The 23,041-nt window shown below is 44.8% G+C and overlaps 1 protein-coding gene across 1 annotated transcript in view; it reads left to right on the top strand.

Moving 5' to 3' along the window:
* Positions 1-18,634, top strand: part of CPPED1 (calcineurin like phosphoesterase domain containing 1) — a 121,195-nt gene extending 102,561 nt beyond the window's left edge. The window contains exon 4 of the mRNA XM_057695900.1: positions 18,337-18,634. Coding sequence (XP_057551883.1) covers positions 18,337-18,566 — 230 coding nt within the window. The 3' untranslated portion in view covers positions 18,567-18,634. The remainder of the gene's footprint in view (positions 1-18,336) is intronic.
* The last annotated feature ends 4,407 nt before the right edge of the window (positions 18,635-23,041 follow it).

Raw genomic sequence — 23,041 nt, 5'->3', positions numbered from 1 at the left:
GCACCATATGACAGGCCAGAAACACTCCTTTCTAGACCCCCTTACACCTAGTATGGCCACAGGTCCCATTTCTGGAATTTAGCAAGTGGGGCTTCCTGGAAAGCTTTTCATTGGCCCTTCCCTCTTCTTCTTGCTTGGAACTTGGACGTAATGCCTGGAAGCTCTGCAGCCATCTTGCAGTCCTGAGGCCAAAGCCACAAGCTGGGGATAGCAGAGCAGGACAGAAGGAGCCTGCATTCTTGGTGAAATTGTTGAGCAGTTAACCCACCTTGACTGCCCACCTCCTTTCTCTTTATGGGATGGACAGGTCAGAGGTAAATACAAGCACAACCCTTTGCTTCTTTAAGTCGCTGACAGCTGAATGTCATCCTGACAAACCTGGGGGCAGAAAGGAGGGCAGAGCAGGTGGCCACAAAGACCACCCTGATGATGGAGAACAGAAAGGGCTGTGAGCAGGTTCAGGCAGAAAAACCAATGGGACACATGGCCCGCATCCCTGAAGCGGGTGGCTGTGTGCAGGCCCAGGGAAGCCCTCGAGGAGGAGCAGGCTGGAGTGGAAGGAGTGAGCTTGCAGTACCAGCAGGGACATCAGGAAGAGAGGTCCTCCAGGCAGTGGGAGAACCAAGTCTGGGCCGGGAAATGATTCGGGGTCGTCAGTAGGTGGGTGACTGAGATTATGACAGGCCGTGATCATCCCACCAGTAGAGTAGGGCATGGCCAGAGCCCAGGGAAGGTGCCACCTAAAGGGTTTGTGAAAAAGCACGCTAATTCGGCAGATGCCGTGCTCTCTTTTTTTGTTGTTTTCTAAAAATTAATTAATTTATTGGCTGCGTTGGGTCTTCATTGCTGTGTGCAGGCTTTCTCTAGTTGCAGAGAGCGGAGGCTGTTCTTCATTGCAGAGCACGGGCTCTAGGTGCCTGGGCTTCAGTAGTTGTGGCTCTCGGGCTTTAGAGCGCCGGCTCAGTAGTTGTGGCGCATGGGCTTAGTTGTTCCGCTGCATGTGGGATCTTCCCACACCAGGGATCGAACCCGTGTCCCCTGCATTGGCAGGCAGATTCTTAACCACTGCACCAACCAGGGAAGCCCGCTGTGCTCTTTAAGGCATCTCTGCCTGATTGGAAGCCTTCTTTCCCAAGTTATTAACATGGAAGCTGACTTGCCCAAGGTCCCCACATTTCCATGGCACAGAGCTTCCCTCCTGGTCCGAGCCAGAGCCCTTTTCCCCAGTAAATGTCATCTTCAGCACTCTGCACAACATCTCCCTTCCGTGGCTTGCTGCCACCTCTGTCTACCTCCCTCGAGTATTTTTGGATGGATTTCCAATTTGATACATGAACGTGCCATCAGTCAAAACAGTCTTGTTAATGAGCCTCTTGTCCTGACAGCTGTGTTTAAGATAGGGCATGGAAACCGGCTAATGGAAATCTAGAAAATTGTCCATTCTGGATGGGAACCTTACTTGTGCCCCACGCTCCAGCTCACATACAAGCCTACCGCCTTCTTTTAAAAATAAAGAGGAAATTATGAATAGCAGAAAAGATGTAATTTGTGCAAATGAAAAGATCTTCTGATCAGATCCTTAGAGAAGGATGAGAGGAAGGTATAATTATTGAGCCTCGCCTGCGTGTGTCACGTGCAGCTTCCTGCCGTGTGACCTTGGGCACGGTGCTGAACCTGGCGGTGGTTGACATTAGTCCTCCCTTCCAGATGGGGGAAACTGAGGCTCAGAGAGGTGGCCGCGCATGCCGCGCTCACACAGCTTGGCAGTGGCAGGCTGGGGTTCAAGCCAACGTCCCCTGAGCCCCTACCCCAAGCTGCCACTGCTTTTCTAGCAACCAAATGTGACTATTAATAAAATATAGCCCTCTTGCACACAGGTTTTGAATTTCCAAGTCATCAGGAACAGGAAACACTTTGAAGCTGAGCATACCTCCCACGTAGAAGAATAAAGGGCAGTGAGTCTGAAGGTTGTAGGAGCGTAATTAATCCTCCACTCCAGGTGGAGAAGCAGTGCTTCACTGCAGTCTTACTCTGGGGACTTTGGACGTGTGAGGGCAGGCAGACAGGCACCTCCAGGCCTCGAGAGGAATCACGCCCCAGCCCTGTGCCCGGGACTGTGAGCTCACGTGCTCCAAAGGCAGGAGCGTGAGGCCCTGACCGTCGTGAGGCGGGTGCGGAGGGTGGAGGAGGAGACACATTGCGACAGACGGGAACAGGGCCCTCTCCACCACCTCCCCTGTGGGCGTGATGACTGACCAGTGAATCTCTCTCTACATGCTCTTCTTGGGAACTTTTCCAGCAAAACCACTCCCGTCCTGATTGAGCTGGAGATGCACAGCCCCTCGGGGTTCTCTGAGCCACTCCTCTGCCACGGAGAATTGTGTTTTCACCCCCTCGCCCTCCCACCTTCTTATAGTTTCAACTAGGAGGAGCCTGGGGAGGGGAAGAGTGTCCTTTTGTTGATGATTATCTAAGGGAGGTAAATGTGGAATTTACATGGCTGATTTTTTAGGAGCCGAAGCGGGGTGGGGGAGGGGAATTTTAAAACAAAAGAAATCTCTTCACCCAACGCCAGCCTCTGCTCCAGAGAGAAAAGAAATCTTCTTGGGCTTGGGTGAAGGTCGTTTCAATAACTGGGCCATTACTTTCAACCCAAGCAAAACAAAGGGGGCGGGGGGGGGGGGGGGGTGGGAAATCCCAAGAGAAGGCTCTGCATCCTCAAGACAAGCCAGATGCTTCACGGCGTGTGGACCAGACCCCTGAGCAAATGCCCGAGGCGGCCAGGTGTTTGCGTGTTGCGTAGCACCCACAAAAGAGAGGGTGGCGTGAACCCAGGCTTCCAGCGGTGGCCCAGCCCAGGAGCACCTGATCCCCTGGCAGCGAAGTCCTCGCCTGCCTTCTGTGGCTGCTCCTGCCCTTCAGAAGACTGGGGTTCAACATCCTGTGGCTGGTAACCCCCCCACCCCCACCCCAGGGTGAGTGGCACAGAGGCGGGGCTGCCTGGCCTGGGTGCTCTTTAACCTGAGGGAGTCTCTTCTTGTGCTGGTGATCCAGCAGCACACAGGAGCAGGTGGGCCCCACCCTGGAAAGTTGGCTGCAGGGGCTGGGCAGATGCTCACCTTCTTCCCTGTGGGGTCCCTGCCCCAGCGCCCCCCAAGGCTCTCTGAGAAGCTGCACTGAGTGTCCCCAAGTACCTGAGCCGTTCCTGGAAGGCTCTGAACTTCCCGACCTCCCGGTTTAAAGTATAGACTGATCATCTGACGGTCTAGATGTTACACACTGCAGGTACGGTTTTCAGGGTTTTATACGGCAGCTCTGTATGTCCTGAGGGGAACAATGTAAGGGCAGATTGTTGAGTCAGTAAAAGCAAGGATCAGATCCAGAGGTGGCATGTCCCGTTTTTGTGAAATTATGTGTATTTGTGTATGTGTGTATTTCTGTAGACCTGTATCTTACATGAGTTTTATTAGTACAGACATTTAAATCATCTGGACAATACACATGGAGCTTCTAAAATGGGAAGAGATTTCCCTCCTCTTTTTAAAAAAATGCCTTGTATTTTTACAATATTTGATTTTATTTTTAGCAGGAATGCATTGCTTTTGGGGGGGAAAAAAACCAATCTTTTTATTCAGAAATATTTTCAAGTTTACAGAAAAGTTGGAAGTAAAAAGAACACCTATATACCCTTTACCCAGATTTATCTGGCATTTTACCCCAATTGCTTAATTTTTTTATTATTTGCAATAGATATTGCAAGTGTGTCTTTCTGGTCTATTCGAGGGTACATTGCATGCATCATGTGTGTTTTATTTTCCCTTCCTTACACAAAAGGCAGGCTCCTCTATATGCTTTCTTGCACATTATTCATATTTTTCTTTGGAATCATTTCGTATCAGTTCATGGAGATCTTTTCCTTGGTTTTTTTGTTTTTGTTTTTGTTTTTTAACAGCTGTGAGTGAACCATAGTTTATTCAACTGCTCTCCTAAGGCATGCATTACTTTGAAAGCAGAAAAACAAAGATAAATCGTGGTATGGAAATTTTAAAACCACTGAAAAGAGCAAGCTGAGGCTCTAATAGAAAGTCTCTGTTGTTTTTAAAGTAGGTGAGGCTATAGGCAAAGTCAGGTGGCTGATGAGCCCTTGAGCCTCACAAATAGAGCAACAGAGGTGGCAAGGGGTCCAACCCAAGCAGATGGGGTCCTTGGAGGCAGAGCCTGAGGCCAGGATTGGAGGACATGTGAGGGAACAGGGAAGAAACAAAGGGACAGGGCAGGCGACCGGAGCTTAAGGGTATGTGCTCAGCTCTGCTGGGAGGGAGCCCATCCAGAGGGAGCAGGGGTCACACCAGAGGTGGTCCCTCCTTGGGTGGGGGGAGCAAGGGGAGGGGAGGGGGGAACTCCCCCATCCCCTGTATACAATAATATACTTAGAGAATGTCAAAGAATTCAAATTAATAGACATAGTGAGGCTTGTTCCTGGTGCCTGGCCCACAGTGGATCTTCAGCAAATGATAGCTATCACTATTATAGTCATTATTCCCTGTTTTCCTTTTTTTTTTAATGGCAACTTTATGGACATACCATACCATTAACATACAATGCACTTATTTAAAATGTAGAATTCGGTGGTTTTTAGTATATTCCCAGAGTTGTGCATCCATCACCACAGTCAATTTTAAAACATTTTCATGACCCTATAAAGAAACCCTATCCCTTTAGCTGTCACTCCTCCACTTCCTCCCCACCCCCTCCCTCCCTGCCCTAGAAATCTACTTTTTGTCTCTATAGATGTGCCTGTTCTGGACATGTCATGGAAATGGAATCATACGATACAGTTTGGGGGCTGGCCTTTTGCACTCTCGTGTCATTCAGTCATGGGCTGTGCCTCTCCCCCACCCCAGACCCTCAAGGGGAGGTAACCTCCGGAGTGAAGTGGCTTTGGTTCCATCATTCAGGCCTCCAGAGAAGGGCAGCCATTAGGAGCCAGCCTGCCCAGCAGCTGGTGGATAGACACACCAGCCTGCAAAGGAGCCTAGCGGGGGACACCATCCAAGTTCCCCAGAGTAAAATCACGTGAAAGGGCTTCTTTGAGAGTGAAATGCAAGGGATTATACAGCAGTTACTGAGAAGTTCTGGATAAGCAGAGGCATAGTGTATGTTGTCCTGGGCAGGCTCCCTTGGTAATCCCTACAAGGCTCTTCCTCGAAAGCAGGGAATGGAATCTCAGTAACCAAGCTCTCACACCCCTGGTGGGAATTTAAATTGGTTCATTTTCTGAAGGATCGTTTGACAGTCATATCAAAAGCCTACACTATGATTCCCCTAAGGTCAGGACTCCTGTTTTACGTCTTATTGGAGATTCCAGCCATTACAAAAAGCAAGAGAAAGCATAAGGTTCAAAAGAAAAAGTAAAGCGGTCCCTGTTCGCAGATGATATGATTGTTTACTTAGAAAATCACAGGAATATACAAATCACTAGAACTAAAAAATGAATTGAACAATTTAATAGACAAAAGTCAATTGTATTCTTAGTATCATTACATACAGTATATACTAGCAGCAAACAGTTGTTGAGTGAAATTGTAAAAATGGTTCAATTTACAATAGCACCAAAAACTATAAAATGCCTAGGAATGATGAAAGATACTTTAAGATATCTACCCTAAAAATTACAAAACAGGCCTTTCTCACCTTCTGAGACGGTCCACACAACACTGTTTGTGGAGTGTGTTTCTCTCTAAATAAATCCACTTCTTACCTATCACTTTGTCTCTCACTGAATTCTTTCTGCGAGGAGACGTCAAGAACCTGGGCTTCATTAAGTCCTGAAACCAGGTGTGTGATCTCAGTTGGAAGACCATACGTTTTGGCCGGGTTCAAGTCCCGGCTGCATGAGTTCAAGTCCCAATCTGAGGTGCACCATTTCAGTATGAGAATTCCCAAGAATTAATGACATTCTCCAAAAGATTAATAACCATTGCCCTGGGAATAATGGGCAAGGAAGACTGGTTTTGGACCTGGTCACTTAGTTCTAGGTGAGAGAAGTCCTCTCAACACACATACTCCACGCCAGCTCGTTAATACCCAGGGTCCACATGAGGATGGGAGTTTCAGTCCCTATAGTGTTGTAAAGTGTGGGTTGTGCCCAGAGCCCTTTTGAACACACGAAGATTTCAGAGATTCCATCTCTCCAGTTCTTTCCACTGGGAAGATCCATCTAGCAGTACAGCTGCTTCCCCGGGATTTGATCAAGTGATGGGAAAACCACTGGCATCAGCGCAGTTCGCACGGATGAGACCGTTGTTTTATTTTATATTTTTATCGTGACAGAAGCTTGTTCCGTGTGTTGAGGGAAAACGGAAAATAAAATTCCTGTCAACCTAGAAAATCCTTTCCTCAAATATACAAAAAAGAAGTTTTATTATTGAGTAAATATTAAAAAAATTTACAAAACCTTACAAAGAGTAATTAAAGACCTAAGTAAATGGAAAGATAGGTCACGTTCACCGACCAGAAGACTTGTTAATATGGCATTTCCGCCAAATTGATCTATAGAGTCAACATAATACCAATCAAAATTCCTGCAGTTTTATTTTTTGGGTAGAAATCCACAAGCTGATTCTAAAATTTCTGTGGAAATGCAAAGTACCTATAATAGCAAAACAATTTTGAAAAAGAAGAAAAAAGTTGAAAGACCTATCTTACCTGATTTCAAGATTAACTATAAACCTACAAGTGATCAAGGGTGTTTGGCATTTGGTATTAAAAGATAAATAGATCAGTGGAACAGAAAAGAGAGTTCAGAAATAGACCCAAATGTATATGGTTAATCATTTTTCATCAAAACTGAGGCAGTTCTGGAAACAACTTGCAGTGTCCATCAACAGCTGAATGGGTAAACAAATTATGGGACATCTTACAATGGAATATTTCTCAGCAGTGAAAAAATGAACTGTTGGTACATGAACAGATCTTTCAAAATTATGCTTCCATAATTCTTAAGTATGCTGGATGAAAGACCCCAGACCCGCCCCCCGCCCCCAAAGGTGTACACTGTGTGATTACATTTATATAAAATCAAAGTTAATTATAGGAACAGAAAGCAGGTCGGTGGCTGCCTGGGACAGGGATGGAGGGAGGGAATGATGGCTGCTTCATGGCCTTGATCTTGGTGATGGTTTACAGGTGTGTGCATATGCTAAAACTGATCAAATACGTGCAGTTTATGGTTCTTCAGTTATACCTTAAGCTGTACCCAAAAGGGAGAGGTGTGCTTTGACCCAGCAGTTCAACCTTTTCGTAAACTTTGGAAGCTGATGACCCTGGAGCCAGCCTCTTTTGTCTATTTGTGTATGTGGTGTAGTTGTCATTTTTGCTCTGCAAAAGCGCCTTGTATTGGAGGGAATACGGGGATATGTGTATAAAAACAGTTGATTGAACTTGGTGTACCCCCAAAAAAATAATAAATTAATTAATTAAATTTTTTAAAAAAGCGCCTTGTATATGTCATCTGATATTAATAATTAAGAACTTGTATTAAAGAAATACTCAGTGCTTTAATTAATTAATATAATAATGGCTTTCATTCATTTGGTGCCTACTATGTGCCAGGCACAACATAGCTGTTTCTCACAACAGTAGCTTTGCAAAGCAGCTGTTATTATCCCCATTTGATAGATGATGAAACTAAGGCCATTCCATTAAGAAGTACCAATGCTGGAATTGGATTTCCACATCTGTCCCACACTGTTAAATATAGTGGCCACCAGCCACATGTGGCTGGTCTGAATTGAGGTGACCTCTGAGTATAAAACATACCCTGAATTTTCAAGAACTTAATGTGAAAGTGAGGATGTAAAATTAGTAATATTTTATATATTGAATAGATGTTGAAATAATATTTTAGATACATTGAGTTAAATGAAATACATAACTGAAATTAATGTCACCTTTTTTTTTTTTTTTTTTTTACTTTTTTAATGGAGCTGCTAGAAAATTTAAAATTACACGTGAGGCTCACAGTACATTTCTCTCAACCAGTGCTGCCTCAGAGCTCTTTCCATTACCACATTGTCCATGTGAGAGGCGACTAAGAAGTTAATTCAACAGCATATGTTTATATTTATTGAGTGTAAGATGTATGCTGGTTAAGTTTTATAGTTTCCCTTATTGATACATGGGTTTATTCTTAAGTCCATTAGCTATTTAATTTGAAGCAGAAATTGTCAGCAATTTTTTTTTTTTGATATTGCAGGTCTGAATTACTTTTTTAGATGGAAGGATGTGAACACTTAGTTTGAGGTAGGCACAGAAGTCTCTGACCATCAGGACAGGTGCTCTTGTTTATAGAAAAATTGACCAATTTTGTGTTCTTTAAAGCAGTGTTCTTTTGGGGCAAATATGCTTGTCTCTTCTGGTCAGAATGGCATCCATAGCTTTATAAACTGAATTACAAATTACTTTGTCCTTTATTGTTTACTTTATCTGGGAGAAGCATAGGAGCTTCCAATTTTTGAAGAATCAAGAAATCGTGACTGACCTTTGATCACCCAAATGTATTTTTTTTAAATATGCTTTTTTTTCTTTCCTTTTTTAATTAAATTATTTTATTTATTTATTGGCTGTTTTGGGTCTTCGTTGCTGCACACGGGCTTTCTCTAGTTGGTGCAAGCAGGGACTACTGTTCATTGTGGTGTGCAGGCTCCTCATTGTAGTGGCTTCTCTTGTTGTGGAGCACGGGCTCTAGGCACGTGGGCTTCAATAGTTGCGGCACACGGGCTCAATAGTTGTGGCTCACGGGCTCTAGAGCACAGGCTCAATAGTTGTGGCGCACGGGCTTAGGTGCTCTGTGGCATGTGGAATCTTCCCAGAGCAGGGCTTGAACCCGTGTCCTCTGCATTGGCAGATGGATTCTTAACCACTGTGCCACCTAGGAAGTCCCCAAATGTAATTTTTAGGATGGTATGCTTTTCCCCTGTTACTGGGGGTGGCCCTCCTCCCCTTTTGTAAATAAAGTTTTATTGGATCACAGCCACACCCACGTGTTCACACACTTTCCGTGGCTGCTTCTGTGTCACATAGGAAGGCAGAGTCGAGTAGTTGTGATGGAGACTGAATAGCCTAAAATATTCACTGTCTGGCCCTTTATGGAAAAGGTTGGCAGACCCCAGGTCATGTGAGTTACATGTGATCTTCAAAAGAAGGTCCATGAAAATGTCTTTAAGATCCCCCTCAAGTTAATGTGAATTTGGGGATGGGAGGGTTTGAGTCAGTGAAAGGCTGAAACAGGACGTGATGGGATGCTTTGCTCACCCCGAGAGGAAGACACAACCGAGCTGGCACTTGTCTGGAGTCCATTTCCACGGCAGCCAGAGGGAGTCTAGCCTCTGGCCACGCCTCCCGGGCCCTCCAGCGGGACCAGAATCTGACCCGGAACCCTGGTGCTGCCAGCCGCTGCCCTGGGAAGCACGCGTACATTCTGCCGAGGCTGGCGAGGATTCCAGAGGCTGGCGAGGAAATACGGTGCTTGCCGGCAGCCAGTCAGCAGGAGCGTTGCTGCTGCTGTTCTTCAGCTGCTGCCGCTTCCTGCACACGCCTGACTCCTGTTCTGTGCCCGTGACTGCCCCCTCCCTAACGGGCCTTGCTTTTATCTTCACTTGGCAGATGTTTTGGTTCAGAGCACCCACTGGGGCCAGATTCCTGGGTACAGGCTGAGTTAGGCAAACTAGTGAATGTCTCTGCATCTCAGTTTTCCCATCTGCAAAACTGGGATAATAACTGTGTTTTCTTCTTAGGGAAATGGTGAGGATTCAGTGAGCTACAAACGTGTGAAGTAGCTCAGAACACTGTCTGGCAGGCAGTGAGCTCCCACAAGGGCTGCTGCTGCTGCTTCTCGCTGCTGCTTCTCACTGCTACCGTAATCACGACCCTCCCTCAGGTCCCCGGGCAGGCGCGAGCAAAGAACTGGAAGCAGCTGAGGGTGTGTCAGGTCGAAGTCACCCCCTCCAGGAAGCCTTCTTACTGGGCCCCAGCACCATCAGTGATCTGCGGCATTTTGTACCTCCAGGATGGTAGACAGAGCATTTACTTCTGAGTCAGTCTGATCTAGCTGTGTGATCCTGGGCAAGTTACTTAGCCTCTCTGTGCCTGATCCCGTCATCTGTGAAAGGGGACAGTATCTTCCTCGCGGGGGTCCTTATGAGATTTAACTGAGATGATGCACGTGCAGAGCGCTCAGCTCAGAGCAGATGTTCAGTAAACAAAACTCTGCTAAGCTGTGTTATTTTCACTTTCTGCGTTTTGGTATGAAAGCACTTTATAGTACTGCCCAGCTGTAGACGTGAAGCTCTTGATTGCTGGGAGTGGTTGCTCTGGGTGCCCCACTGGGCTCCACCACCACCTGGCATCGAGAGGGAGCTCTGCAAATGTCTATTGCCTCAAATTGGCTGAAGAAATAGCATCCTGCCTCACCCAGAGAACGAGGAGCAGGCCGTTGCCTTTCTCCACGGTCCCTGGCAGCCGTGGGCCGTGGACGCTAAGGCATCTGGAAAGATACCTGCGAGTGGAATTCTGAGTGTGATTATACGGGAATCTAGAACTCCGAAATTAGCAGCTCAAAATCGTAATTTAATATGAAGAATGTCATACCGAGTGGGTCAGGTGGGCCTTAACCCCTATGTGGGATCAGCAGCTGACCTCCCAGCCCTGCCTAAGAAACATCTGCCTCTCTCCCTTTGCTCATGGCCATCCTGGGCCGCCGGCCGCTGGCAGGGATCACCGCCTCCAGGCCTGCATCTTGGCGGCCTGCTGAGCAAATTCCTTACCTTCAGGAGGGATTATTTATACCTGCTTTCTATATGTTCACACCAACCTTTCGTTTTCTTAATTTTCCTTTTCTTTGTTTCTTTCATGAGTCCCATTTTTTTCCTTACTGCTGAAACAGAATAAATTGAGTGTGACTAATGATTTGTGACACAATTTTCACTGTTACAGCTGGCAATGTAAAGATGCAAAGCATTTTCATAAATGTATACTCAGGCAGGATAAAAGTAAAAACTGCCCGATTAGAACCTGTTTACACTCTCCAAGCCTAAGTAACACTTAGGCATTAAGGAAGTCAGTTCTTAATACCAAAATTGTACCGGGGTCTCTCCCGATTTCCTGGTTGATTTGAGGCAAGTTTCTGATATTAGAATATTAAATTATATGGAGATTGCATCCCAATCCTCTAATTGATTTGAAATGAATTTGAATCAGGACAGCTTAAAAAATTAAAAATAGCTCTTATAGCATCTTTATGGCTTGTTACCACGGAGAAACAAACACAAAGCTGGTGCCACGGAAGTCGTCCTCTTGATGCAGGGGCTGTCTCTGCTGGGAATTCTTCTCCTGGTGGTAATTTAAGAAGATGCTTGCCATCTCCTTACAGCAGTTCATAATTCAAAAACAATCTATACGTAATGCTCAATTAAGGAAACATAGAGGCATGTCGGCCACAGATGACGGATGAACAGCCTGAGTGGAAATTCTGGACAACTCTGGAAAACACCACTGAAATCAATCCCCTGTCAGGAAAACCATGCTTTATTAATATTCTTTACCTCCATCGAGTTGTGAATCAATGCGTCCCCATCAGAAGCTAATAGAAAACCACAATGAGTAAAACTCCTTGCAAGTCCCGGTGGAGGATTGTAGCTCGGACGAGGGCCTGCGTGTTGCAGGGCCAGCTGGTTGTGCCTGTGTCCCACTCCAGCAGGGGACACTCGGGGGATGACAAGATGATGAGCACCTACTGTTTACTGGGCACACGTTGCCAGCATCCGCGCTCTCATCCTAACCTCTCTGCCACCTGTGAGACAGGCATTGTCTTACAAATGAGGACATCGAGGTTTAAAGGTCAGAAACCTGCCCAAGGTCCCAAAGGACAGAACCTGAGCCTGCAAGCTTGAGCTCTGACATCCGAATACCATGGTTCTGATCCTCGCTGCCCTGCCTTCTAACGGAGTAGCTTTGCCTTAGTCCCTTAACTTCTCCATGCCTCAGTCTTCTCACCTGTAAAATGGAGATGACTCCTGTGTCTCTAGGACAAAGGTCCATTGGGAGGATTCAGGAGATGATGGATAAAAAGTCCTTAGTGTCCTGCAGCTGTCCTCGTTCCAAGCTCCCCTCGACCCCGTCTGCCTCAGTGTGTGCCCTCAGTTGGGACGGGATCCGGAGATGTGATCGGGATTCAGAACTCCTGGGCTTCCCAGGAGGTGGGAAATAGAAACTCCGGCTCCCAAACACTGGGCTCCTGGTTCCGGTTCCAACCCAAGAAGAGGCTCCCTCACTTCTCACCTGAGTCTCATCCCTGTGTTTCGCTTTTCCCTGGGCCAACCAGGAATATCCCAGAGCCTTGAACTCAGCACCAGAAGCCAGGAGAGTGGAGAGTCATTCACATGCCCCTACTTTGAGACAGACCTGAGTCTGCTGCCTGCCCATCCATTTGTAAATGTACCACATGGTCATTGCCTGATTTCCTGTCCACGACTCCAGAATGTCAAGGTCCTTGCTGTAATGGGGGAGGGGGGGGTTCTCTTTCACCAGAAGCTGTTGAACACAACAGCTCTGATCACTGACAGTCTCTTTCATCATTTCTAGTCCTCTTTAGGCTCCTTTGCTCATCTAAAAATCCTCCTTTGGTCACATTGTCTGTGACTTTCGACATCAACAACAAGGGATGAGGCCTCGGGGGCCTGGGACAGGAAATGGATGGGACACGCTGATGGCAGAGAAGCCCAGCTGCCCACAGTCTACCCAGAACCCTTCTGAAAGGTCTGCCAGTCACTTGCACAATCCACGTTAACACTCCTGTCTGCAAATGCCAATAAGTACGGCATGAAATTTAAACGTAAATAAGTTTTTACAGCTAATGACGGCTAATGCGAGCGACTTTCAAAATTGCCCAGCATTCCTTCCAGAATAGTACATTTTGCAACCATGAGTTAGGCATAAAGAGCCAAATTTCATAAACATAATTTAGCATACAACAAAATAATACTCCTAATTTCTGAATGGCCATTAGCAGCTCCCCAAGGTGGGTCTCATCACACACGCTCCCATCTGGGCCTCCCGCGCCATAGGCCATAAGGCCTAGAAACCCCAGGAAGGCAGTGGAGGAAGCAATCATTTCCACGGCCCTCCAGCCTGAGTGATCAGGAGCTGTTCGCTTCCCCACTTACGGCAAGACACCCAGCCCCGGTGTGGCAGCACCTCCATCCCTCCTGTCATTCTTTCCTGGTCCACATCACCTTGATGCTTGTTCATGATCACCAGATCCATGCATGATCAACTGCAGACATTATGGTAATAAAAAATAGAAAGTGATCTCCCCCCGCCCCCTTTGCTAATCCCACCCCACCACCCTGGCCATGACATCACCTGTGTGAGTTTAGTGTCTGTTTCTCTCGCATTCAGCCGGGGTTACAAACACAAGCACACACCCTCTTATACGGACGTTATCTTTATTTTACAAAAACAGGATCATAACTCTTTTTTTTTACATCTTGCTCTTCATGTTTAATACTATATTTGGTGCCTTTCAATGCCGGTACATGTAAATCTACCCCCTTTTTTTTTTTAATACACATACTATAATTTATCCAGTCTCCTGTAAACGAATATTAGAAACAGTGCCTCCATGAACACTGCATATTTATCCCCACAGACACAACACATCTACATCAGTGGGCTCTTCTCTGGGTATCTCTGAAGCATAAATTTCTATGAAAATGCTGGTGTTGGGTAAAGGGGAATGCATGACAAAATGTGAAAACCTAATAGCACCTAATTACCCTCTGAAATGAGTTGTATCTGTTTGCATCCTATTAGCGGTCAATGGAAATAACTGTTTCTCCCCACCCTTGGCTGTTTTAAGTAGGGAAACCTTCCTTTCCATCCCTAGCTATGGACAGGGGCTGGCAGACCCACACCTGCCCACAGATGCGTCTCAGTTCTTGCTGCTGGAGAGTGACTGTAGTCTCCAGAGCTCTGTTCAAAGTCTCCAGAACCCTACTAACCAAAAGGGTTAAACGTTTTGATCCTATTTCCTTCAGACCTTTTGGAATCATTATCAAATGCAGAGCACTTCCTTCATTTCCTGTAGCCACACCCACTCCCAGCCCCCTCCATCCCTGTGCCAAACTCCTAGCAACCATAGCTATAATTTTGTCACTTTAACAATGTTATGTAGGACTTCCCTGGTGGCACAGTGGTTAAGAATCTGCCTGCCAATGCAGGGGGCACAGGTTCAATCTCTGTTCCAGAAAGATCTCACATGCCGTGGGAGCAACTAAGCCTGTGCACCACAACTACTGAGCCTGCGCTCTAGAGCCCATGAGCCACAACTACTGTGCCCACGTGCTGTAACTGCTGTAGCCCGAGTGCCTAGAGCCCGTGCTTCACAAGAAGAGAAGCCACTGCAATGAGAAGCTGGCGTACCACAGCAAAGAGTAGCCCCTGCTCTGCGCAATTGGAGAAAGCCTGTGCACAGCATCGAAGACCCAATGCAGCCAAAAAATAAATGAATAAATAAAAAACCACTTAAACTTGAAAAAGAAAATTTTTTTAAATGTTATGTAAATGGAATCATACAGTATGGAACCTTTTGAGTTGGCTTTTTAAAGTCAGTGTAACATCCTTGATATGCATTCAAGATGCGGCATTTGTCAATGGTTGATTCCTTTTTATTGCTGAGGAGTATTCCATTGGCGTGGATGCCTGTTAACTGTGACCATTTCGTAGACTTTCCTAGTTTTTGATGACCTTTCCAGTTTTGAGAAGTACTGGTCAGATATTTCATAGAATGTCTATTGGGATCTGTCAGATGTTTTTCTCATGCCAGAATTATGGGTTTGGGAGAGGAAGATCAGACAGGTCAATTAGTGTTTTAATCCCAGTCATATCAGGGTACATCATCACTGTTGATGTTTGTCAGTTTTTTTTTTTAACCTTTCTTTATACTTTCCTGTTTGAAGGAAGTCGCTATGCACAGCCAGTACCTAGAGGTTAGGGAGTTATGCTCCACCTCCTTGAAGGACAAATTTCCCCATAAATTATCTGTTAGTCTTCTGTAGGGGATATTTGCCTCTTTTCCCCACATTTATTCATTTATTCAATCATTTATTTGTATTAATATGGACTCGTGGCTCTTTAAATGCATCTCCTGCCCCAGTCTTACTGTCAGCTATTTCTCCAAGAATCCACAGCTCCTTTTGTTGGAGAATAGAGTTAGAAACCAAGATGTGGGTGTCAGGTGTGCTCACTGCTAGTATGTGTCCTTGCTTCTGGGCACTCGCACCTGACAGAGCAAGGAAATGCGTGTCCGTCTACTAACCCGTGTACTTACACGTATATAAATATTTCCAGGTGTCAACAGGATCTCAGCTAAACACAAATTCATCCTGATGTCTCCAACTCTAATCCATTACCTCCTCCCCTTCCCATGCAGGTTCTCCCCCCCCCCCCTTATTTATTTATTTAAATATTGGGTCTTCGTTGCTGTGCACATGCTTTCTCTAGTTGTGGCGAGCAAGGGCTACTCTTCGTTGCAGTGTCTTGGCTTCTTATTGTGGTGGCTTCTCTTGTGCAGCATGGGCTGTAGGCATGCAGGTTTCAGTAGTTGTTGCATGTGGACTCGATAGCTGTGGCTCGTGGGCTCTAGATCGCAGGCTCAGTAGTTGTGGCACACGGGCTTAGTTACTCCACGGCATGTGGGATCTTCCTGGACCAGGGCTCGAACCCGTGTCCCCTGCATTGGTGGGCGGATTCTTAACCATTGCGCCACCAAGGAAGCTCCAGGTTTGTTTGGTTTTTTTTTTAACTTTTTTATTGAGCTGTATAATTCACATACCATATAATTTACTCCAAAATTCAGTGCTTTTAATATATTCACAAGACTGTGCAACTATTGCCGCTGTCTAATTCCAGACCATTTTTACCATTCTGCAAAGAAACCCTGTGCTTGTTAGCAGTCATCCCCACTGCCTCTTTCCCCTCTTCCTCCAGCAACCACTAATATACTTTCTTTCACTAGGCATTCGCCCATTCTGGACATTTCTTATAAATAGTGTCATACAATATGGGGCCTTCTGCATCTGACTTCTTTAACTTGGCATAATGTTTTGAGAAGTGGTAAACTCTTAGTCTTTATGTGTCCAAACATGTATCTATTTTGCCCTTAAACTTGAATGATGGTTTAGCTAGGTATAAAATTTGAGGTTCACAGTTACTTGCCCTCAGCATTTTGAAGGTGTTACTCCCTGGTTCTTATGGCTGAGATGTCTGCTACCTGTGTAATTACCATTCCTTTACAGTATTTTTGCCATGATATCTTTTTAAGACTTTTCTTTTTGGTGCTCCATAATTGTACCATGACATATGTCACTATGAATTGATTTTTATTTATCCTACTTACCCTATGTTCCTCCTTTCTGCAAAATTCCATTTCTTTAAATTATTCTTACTATCGTCGCCTCCTTCCTCCTGTTCCAGCTCCTCCTAAACATCCACTGATACCTGTTAACCCATCCCTCAGGCTCTTTGAACTTCCCGTTCTTATTGCTTGTGTCTGGGTGTCTGTGTTGTTTTCTGATTCAGCTCCTCAGTTCTACCTTTTAACTCACTAATTCCCTGTCTGATTAGTGTCTAGTCTAGAATTTATCCCATTTACTGAGAGTTTTGTTTTAAAATTTTAATTCATATCTTTTATGTCCACCATTTCTAAATTTCCATTACCGACCTTTCTCATTCAATTCATGCCTGTTTTGTTTCACAACATCTTGTTCTTTTTCATGGATGTTTGTCCTTTATTGAGGATGTTTGATATCCTAAACAGTTATTTTAAGTGTTTTTCAGACAGTTTATATCATTGATTTCCCCTGGGGTGAATTCATATTCCCGATTGAAGAGCTTGAAGACTGTCTTATTTAGCATGAGATTTTCATGAGCGGTGGAATGTTTTTATTTCAGGTTCAGTTTGAGTAAGAGGTATTTTGGGGGCGGTGGGGCTGGGTTGCTTTTCCCTCACTTTTTCTCTTGACCTCCGGGCTCCCCTCTGGGACCAGGCCTTATAATAGTGCTTTAGAGTCCGGGCCCCACAGTCATCCTGGGAAAACATGTTTCCATTCCTTGACTTGAGCCTGTGTCTGTCCTTCCTCCCTAGACCCATGGGTTGCTATAAGCCTTCGTTCGCCCAGTGCTGCGCTGGAAACAGTTCCTACCAGCACATGAAAACCAATGATAAAATGTTAAGGAATTGTGTGAGTTGGTTTTCAAATAGCCATTATTATAATTTAATTATATAAATTCATCATTAAATAAATTATATGAAGAAGCAAAGGTAATAAATGATCATACTCCACACTTACCACTCTCTGATTCTCTTGCTCCGTGTTCTTCTCATGCCTGCTCTCTGGGTGCATTCAGCTTTCGTATGTGTGGTGGAAACACTCCGTGGTGGTGGGGATGCCCACTTTGGTTCAGTGACATCACATTGGCCATTTGAAATCGGCCATCGTGAGAATATTTATGCCATAGAAATTAGCAAACATTGTAAGTCAAGTCTTTTCTGTTTGTTTTTTTTCTGGAGTTCTTGTTAACCACACCAGCCCTCACCACCCTGGCCCAGGGCAGCAGTGGTTTCCTTCGGTCTCCTTCCAAAAATGGAGGTATTAACGCTGCCCCTGTTTCTACCCAGGAGTCAGCCTTTAATTCCTCATGTCAGAGAACGTGCTTTCAGTCTAGGTCATCTTCTAAGAGCTCAGCTTCCACTCATTGCTCTGCCATCTTTATTTTTTTCTGGTCCACGGAGCTATTTATTTTGGCTTTGAAGCTGCTTCTGTCCGTTGGTTTTCTTTTTTGTATTTTTTCCATCACGGCTCTAAGTCTGGAGAGAAGGAGGTACGTTAAATGTTGACCATGCTGTGCTATCTTGATTAGCACTCCATAAACGTTTTTCATAGACATGTGCCTTCTACCCTGTGGCTATTTATATAGGCCTCAAAATATTTCCTTCATCTCTCCCAAAGTCATTCACCTTTTCTCCCTTCTCTCCTTGTTCCCTAGTACTTTTTCCTGTACGAGTTACAAGAAACAGGTTAATAATGTATTATATATTTATGAATTATCCTTGAAAAGATTCCGGATGTCACATATGATGCCTTATTTATTATATGCTGAATAATATTATGCACTTACTATAATAATGTGCTGTTGTTCACAGAAGAAACCACTGGAGCCCCCAAGTTACCTAAGTGGAAATCCTTGGCCCCCTAATGTTTTTTCCCTTCCCTGCAGGTGTCAAAGCTGTGTTCTCAGGCCACTACCACAGGAATGCCGGGGGCACCTACCAGGACCTCGACATGGTGGTGTCCTCCGCCATCGGATGCCAGCTGGGCAGAGACACCCATGGGCTCCGAGTCGTGGTGGTCACTGCTGAGAAAATCGTCCATCGGTACTACAGTTTAGATGAGCTGAGTGACAAGGGAATAGAAGACGATCTAATGGACTTGTTGAAGAAAAAATGATAACCGGTGATGATTTATTCACTTTTCATTTCTACTGTTTTTTTCATTTTGTCAGAAACAGCAGCTGCACACAGGCAGGTTTGTGAATTCATGTACTTTTGCTTAAATCAGAGAGCCGGGTCCTGCCCTAAATGATATTCAAAATAGAACTGCCTTCCCTTTAAAAAAAAAAAGAGGGGGAGGAGACTGGATATGAAAAAATAAATGATATTATTAGAATATCTCTGCATGGGTGATTGAGTACGTTCTCCTGATGATGTGTTTCCGAGCTGCGCTCTGAAATAAGTGGTTTTCTGGCATCACGTGGTAAATGTCTCCCTATCGACCTCACTCGCACCTTGATATCCAAGTGTGATCTTTGATGATGGTTTGAACAAACTGCATCTGATTATAGTGAACTGCGGTCACAATTCCCAAAATACCAGGCGAAATGCCCTTCCTAACAAAACAAAATAATCATGTCCCGTTGCCAGAGCCACAGACTCACCTTCACAGGGAGCTCAGTCGCCGACACGCGCTGGTAAAGTCTGGGACGTCTGTTATGGCCAGTGATGAAGTTGATACAAGTCAAAGCTTGAGTTTACCGTCTTGACGGCTAGAAAAGTCACCTTTGCCCATAAGTCGTCCATATTCAAAAACCTCATCCCAGAGACTAGAACCGAAGCCCCGAAAGGCTGCCTCTGTCACGGGCAGCATGCCTGACTCACGTTCACGTTCACGTTGCCTGCTGCAGTGCCTCCCGCCGCACGTGCATGTTCTCGTGTGATCAGAGTCATTCTCCATTTATGAGCCTCTTAGCTCTGTCTCCTTTGACAGAAAACCTGGGAATGGATGTAGAGTCCTTCAGAAACCAAGCAGAAATTCCTATGGGGCAAAAACAGTGCTTTCAGCCACGTTGTCTAAATTGGCACTGACGTTGATTACATGCACTGGCACAGGGTCTCTTGACCAAGGAGCGTGGATGGGTTAAAATCAGCATTGTCTTTGTTTAACCTACTTTGCTGCTGCGTCTCCGTGGCTCCTGACCACTGCGTAATTCCATCCACGTCATCTTTTCCAGAAGTCATCCTAGTGGACAAGGAACCCGAGTACTTGCCCTCCTGCCAGGAAAACGTCGCAGTGTTACACAGTAGCATTCAGTCACCCTAAAAACAAAACAACAAAAAAAACCCCACAACTGGTTACAAATGAACTGCAAAGTCAATTAAATTAAAAGACTTTCTTGTTAAAAAGTTTTAGTCCATGTAGCAAAACCATGAGAAATTAAATAGATAATTGGATATGTAAATTCATAAGGAACAAAAGACAAGAAGTTAATTATACTACAGATCGGTGACACACCATAGCTCATTGTTATGTGGCAAGAAAATTAAAAATTTTCAAAATTAGGATGCTTCTGTTTTGGAGTCCTGCTGCATTTTTGCTTTGTATTCGTCTTTCTCTACAACAGATGTGGATGGAAGAGCTCAAGAAGAGGAATTCAGTGAGAGGCGTGACCAATAATAAGCCGTGTGTTTGATGCCTGGGAATGTGGTAACTTCAGACTCAGACACCAGGAATGTGACCCAGGATTATCAGTGCAGATGTGGGGCTCCTGGGGGACCTGGGGAGCGTTTAATCACCACCGGTGATGGGGTCGTCTTTCTCACCTGTGCACAATGCTCTGGACCGAGGACTCCAACCCCCTGGGACCGGGACCGCTCTGTGGCCTGTTAGGAACCGGGCCGCGCAGCAGGAGGTGGGTGAGCGGTGGGCTAGTGATCGAAGCTTCACCTGTACTCACAGCCGCTCCCCTTCGCTCACATCACTGCCTGAGCTCCGCCGCCTGTCAGATCAGGTTAGATGCTCATAGGACCGTGAACCCTACTGTGAGCTGCATTTGCGAGGGTTCTCGGTTGCGGGCTCCTTGTGAGACTCTAATGCCTGGTGATCTGAGGTGGAGCTGAGGCGGTGAAGCTCGTTCTGAGGAGAGGCTGCAGATACGGATTATCATCAGCAGAGAGGTCTGACTGCACAGAGACCATCATCAATCAGTTGCTTGCAGACTCCTATCAGAACCCCATCAGTGAGTGGCAAGTGAGCACAAGCTCAGGACTCCCACTGGCTCTGCGTTATGGTGCGTTGTGTAATTATTTCATTATATATTACAATGTAGTAATAATAGAAATAAAGTGCACAGTAAATGTAATGCACTTGAATCATCCCGAAACCACCCCCCCCCCCACCCCCAGTCCCTGGAAAAAGTGTCTTCCATGAAACAGGTCCCTGGTGCCTAAAATCTTGGGGACCGCTCCTCTGGACTGTGGCACTTGGGTTTGGGGAAGGATATGAAAATAATTCAGAGTAACCAAAATGGACCTTCTAAATCTCCTTCTCTAAAAATCTAATAAGGAAGATAATTGGTTCAGAACACAGCAAGAATATGCTACGAATAGGGAATCCTATGACATTCTCACCCTTTTTAAAGTAACCAAACAGCAGTGTTCCCCAATGGTGATAGGTTCAGAAAGGAGTTAGGAAATGATTGTGTATCATTCTGATAATAGATAATAACCCATGTGTTCACTTATGATTCCTTTTTCTTAAAAAAAAAAAAAGACATTTTTTAAAAAGTGCCTTATACTGGGATAAACAATAAAACACACCATGGTCATAAGCTCTATGGTTTTGAATGTTTATTGTGCGCTAAGTATTGTTTTACGTCCTTCGGCTCTGAGCGGTGAGGCCCCTTGGCCAAGGTGACACAGCTCCTCAGTGGGGCAGGAAGGACTGAGATGCAGGCAGTCCAGCTGTTGAGCCTGTCCTCCCTAACACCATCCTCTTTCCTGGAAACATTTTTCACAGGTGAGAGGTTCACACCTGCTCTTGGCAGCACGGCACCCAGTGCTAGCTGGAGGCCCTGGAACCGCATCCCAGGGTTTGCAAAGCCCAGAAGCCCCTTCTCTGACACCAGGTTCAGGGTGGCAAAAGCTTGTCCAAGGAGCAGGTTGTTCTAGCAGAGAATTGTCACTGAAGGAGTTTGAAAGGCTGAATTGAACCACAACGGGCCACAAGACGCAGCTCTGGCCACAGCAGTAAATGCTTCCTCAGATGAAGCTTCCTTCCTTGTTTACAGTTTTCACCCCGGTGGGTAGGAAGCCAGCATCTCTCAGGGCAAAGAGGGCCACCTAATGCTTCCCCCTCCAGTTAATCATTTTAATTGGGGAAAAAAATGAGGGACTGCTACAGGAGGAAGCTTCTTTAAAGTGATCTAGAATTGAACTGTCAGGACTCAAGAGTGGGTTTGTGGATAGCAGGTGGGGAGATGGTCATCTAATTGCACTTGCTTTTTACAATAAATAAGTTTATCTCAAGTCTTCAATCATGTTTCCCTCAGGTTGGAGAACAGGGGGAAAATGTAGCAAACTTCATGGAACCAACAAACAGAACGTTTCATAATATCTTGATTTGCAGCGTTGCAGGATATAGTCAGTCCCTAATAGAGGGTTATGAGGCAAATACTAGTTTTAAGCCTTAACAATAACACTAGGATTGGGAAAAGAATCTAAAAAAGTGGAGATTTTATATATATATATATATATATATATATATGATTCACTTTGCTGTGCAGCAGAAACTGCATAACATTGTAAATCACCTATACTCCAATAAAAATTAAAGAAAAAAAAGATATATGCACCCTTATGTTCATAGCAGCACTATAAAAAACAAACAAAACCACTAGGGCCATTTACCTTACATACCTGCAAAAGATACTGAATTACATATGACTGTAGAATCTACCAGTATATACACATAATACAGCTTAATACTATAGTCTGTCTTCTGATGTGAAATCTTTTGAGAAAAGGTATCAAAAACATCATTTGCATTTACTTGAACTCTTAATAACTTATTCCCCAAGTAGTGTCTAAAACAGCTTTGTGCAGTCTTGAAATTTAGTAGCAATATAGTATTGAACTAAGGGGGAAAAAGAAGATTTAGGAATACATTACCAAGGCAAGTTCTATTAAAAACTCTCTGTAATAGACACCAGGGATTTCTTGTTCAGCTAACCTTAGCAGTTTTGGTTGCACGTGCAAGAAATAGTACTCGACAGGTGATATTGATTTTTTTTATAACTTCATAAAATAGTGTTATACCATTGGAGAGCTCTTAGGTATATTTACATATACACACAGTGGAGGATTTTTTCTTGGAATTATAAATGACTTCTAGCATCCTTCTAGCAAATGTTTTACTGACTAAATTCTCTTTTTCCTTCAATGGATTTTATTTCCGTCATTTTTTTTAACATCATTGACAACATACACAAGTATATACAAGTTGTTTTTTTTCTTTAGATAAAACCTAAAGTAACAATGTAAATAAAAAACCTATGTAAATAAATTTCATGGAGGATGAATATTCACACATTCGTTACCTTTTATTATTCTGTTCTGATATTTGTCTTTAAAAAGTAATTCTCTTCATTA

The sequence above is a fragment of the Hippopotamus amphibius genome, chromosome 9, assembly GCF_030028045.1.
Source record: "Hippopotamus amphibius kiboko isolate mHipAmp2 chromosome 9, mHipAmp2.hap2, whole genome shotgun sequence".
NCBI classification, from domain to species: Eukaryota; Metazoa; Chordata; class Mammalia; order Artiodactyla; family Hippopotamidae; genus Hippopotamus; species Hippopotamus amphibius.
Note: the sequence above shows the minus strand (reverse complement) of the source record. Positions and strands in the feature narration are given on the sequence as shown.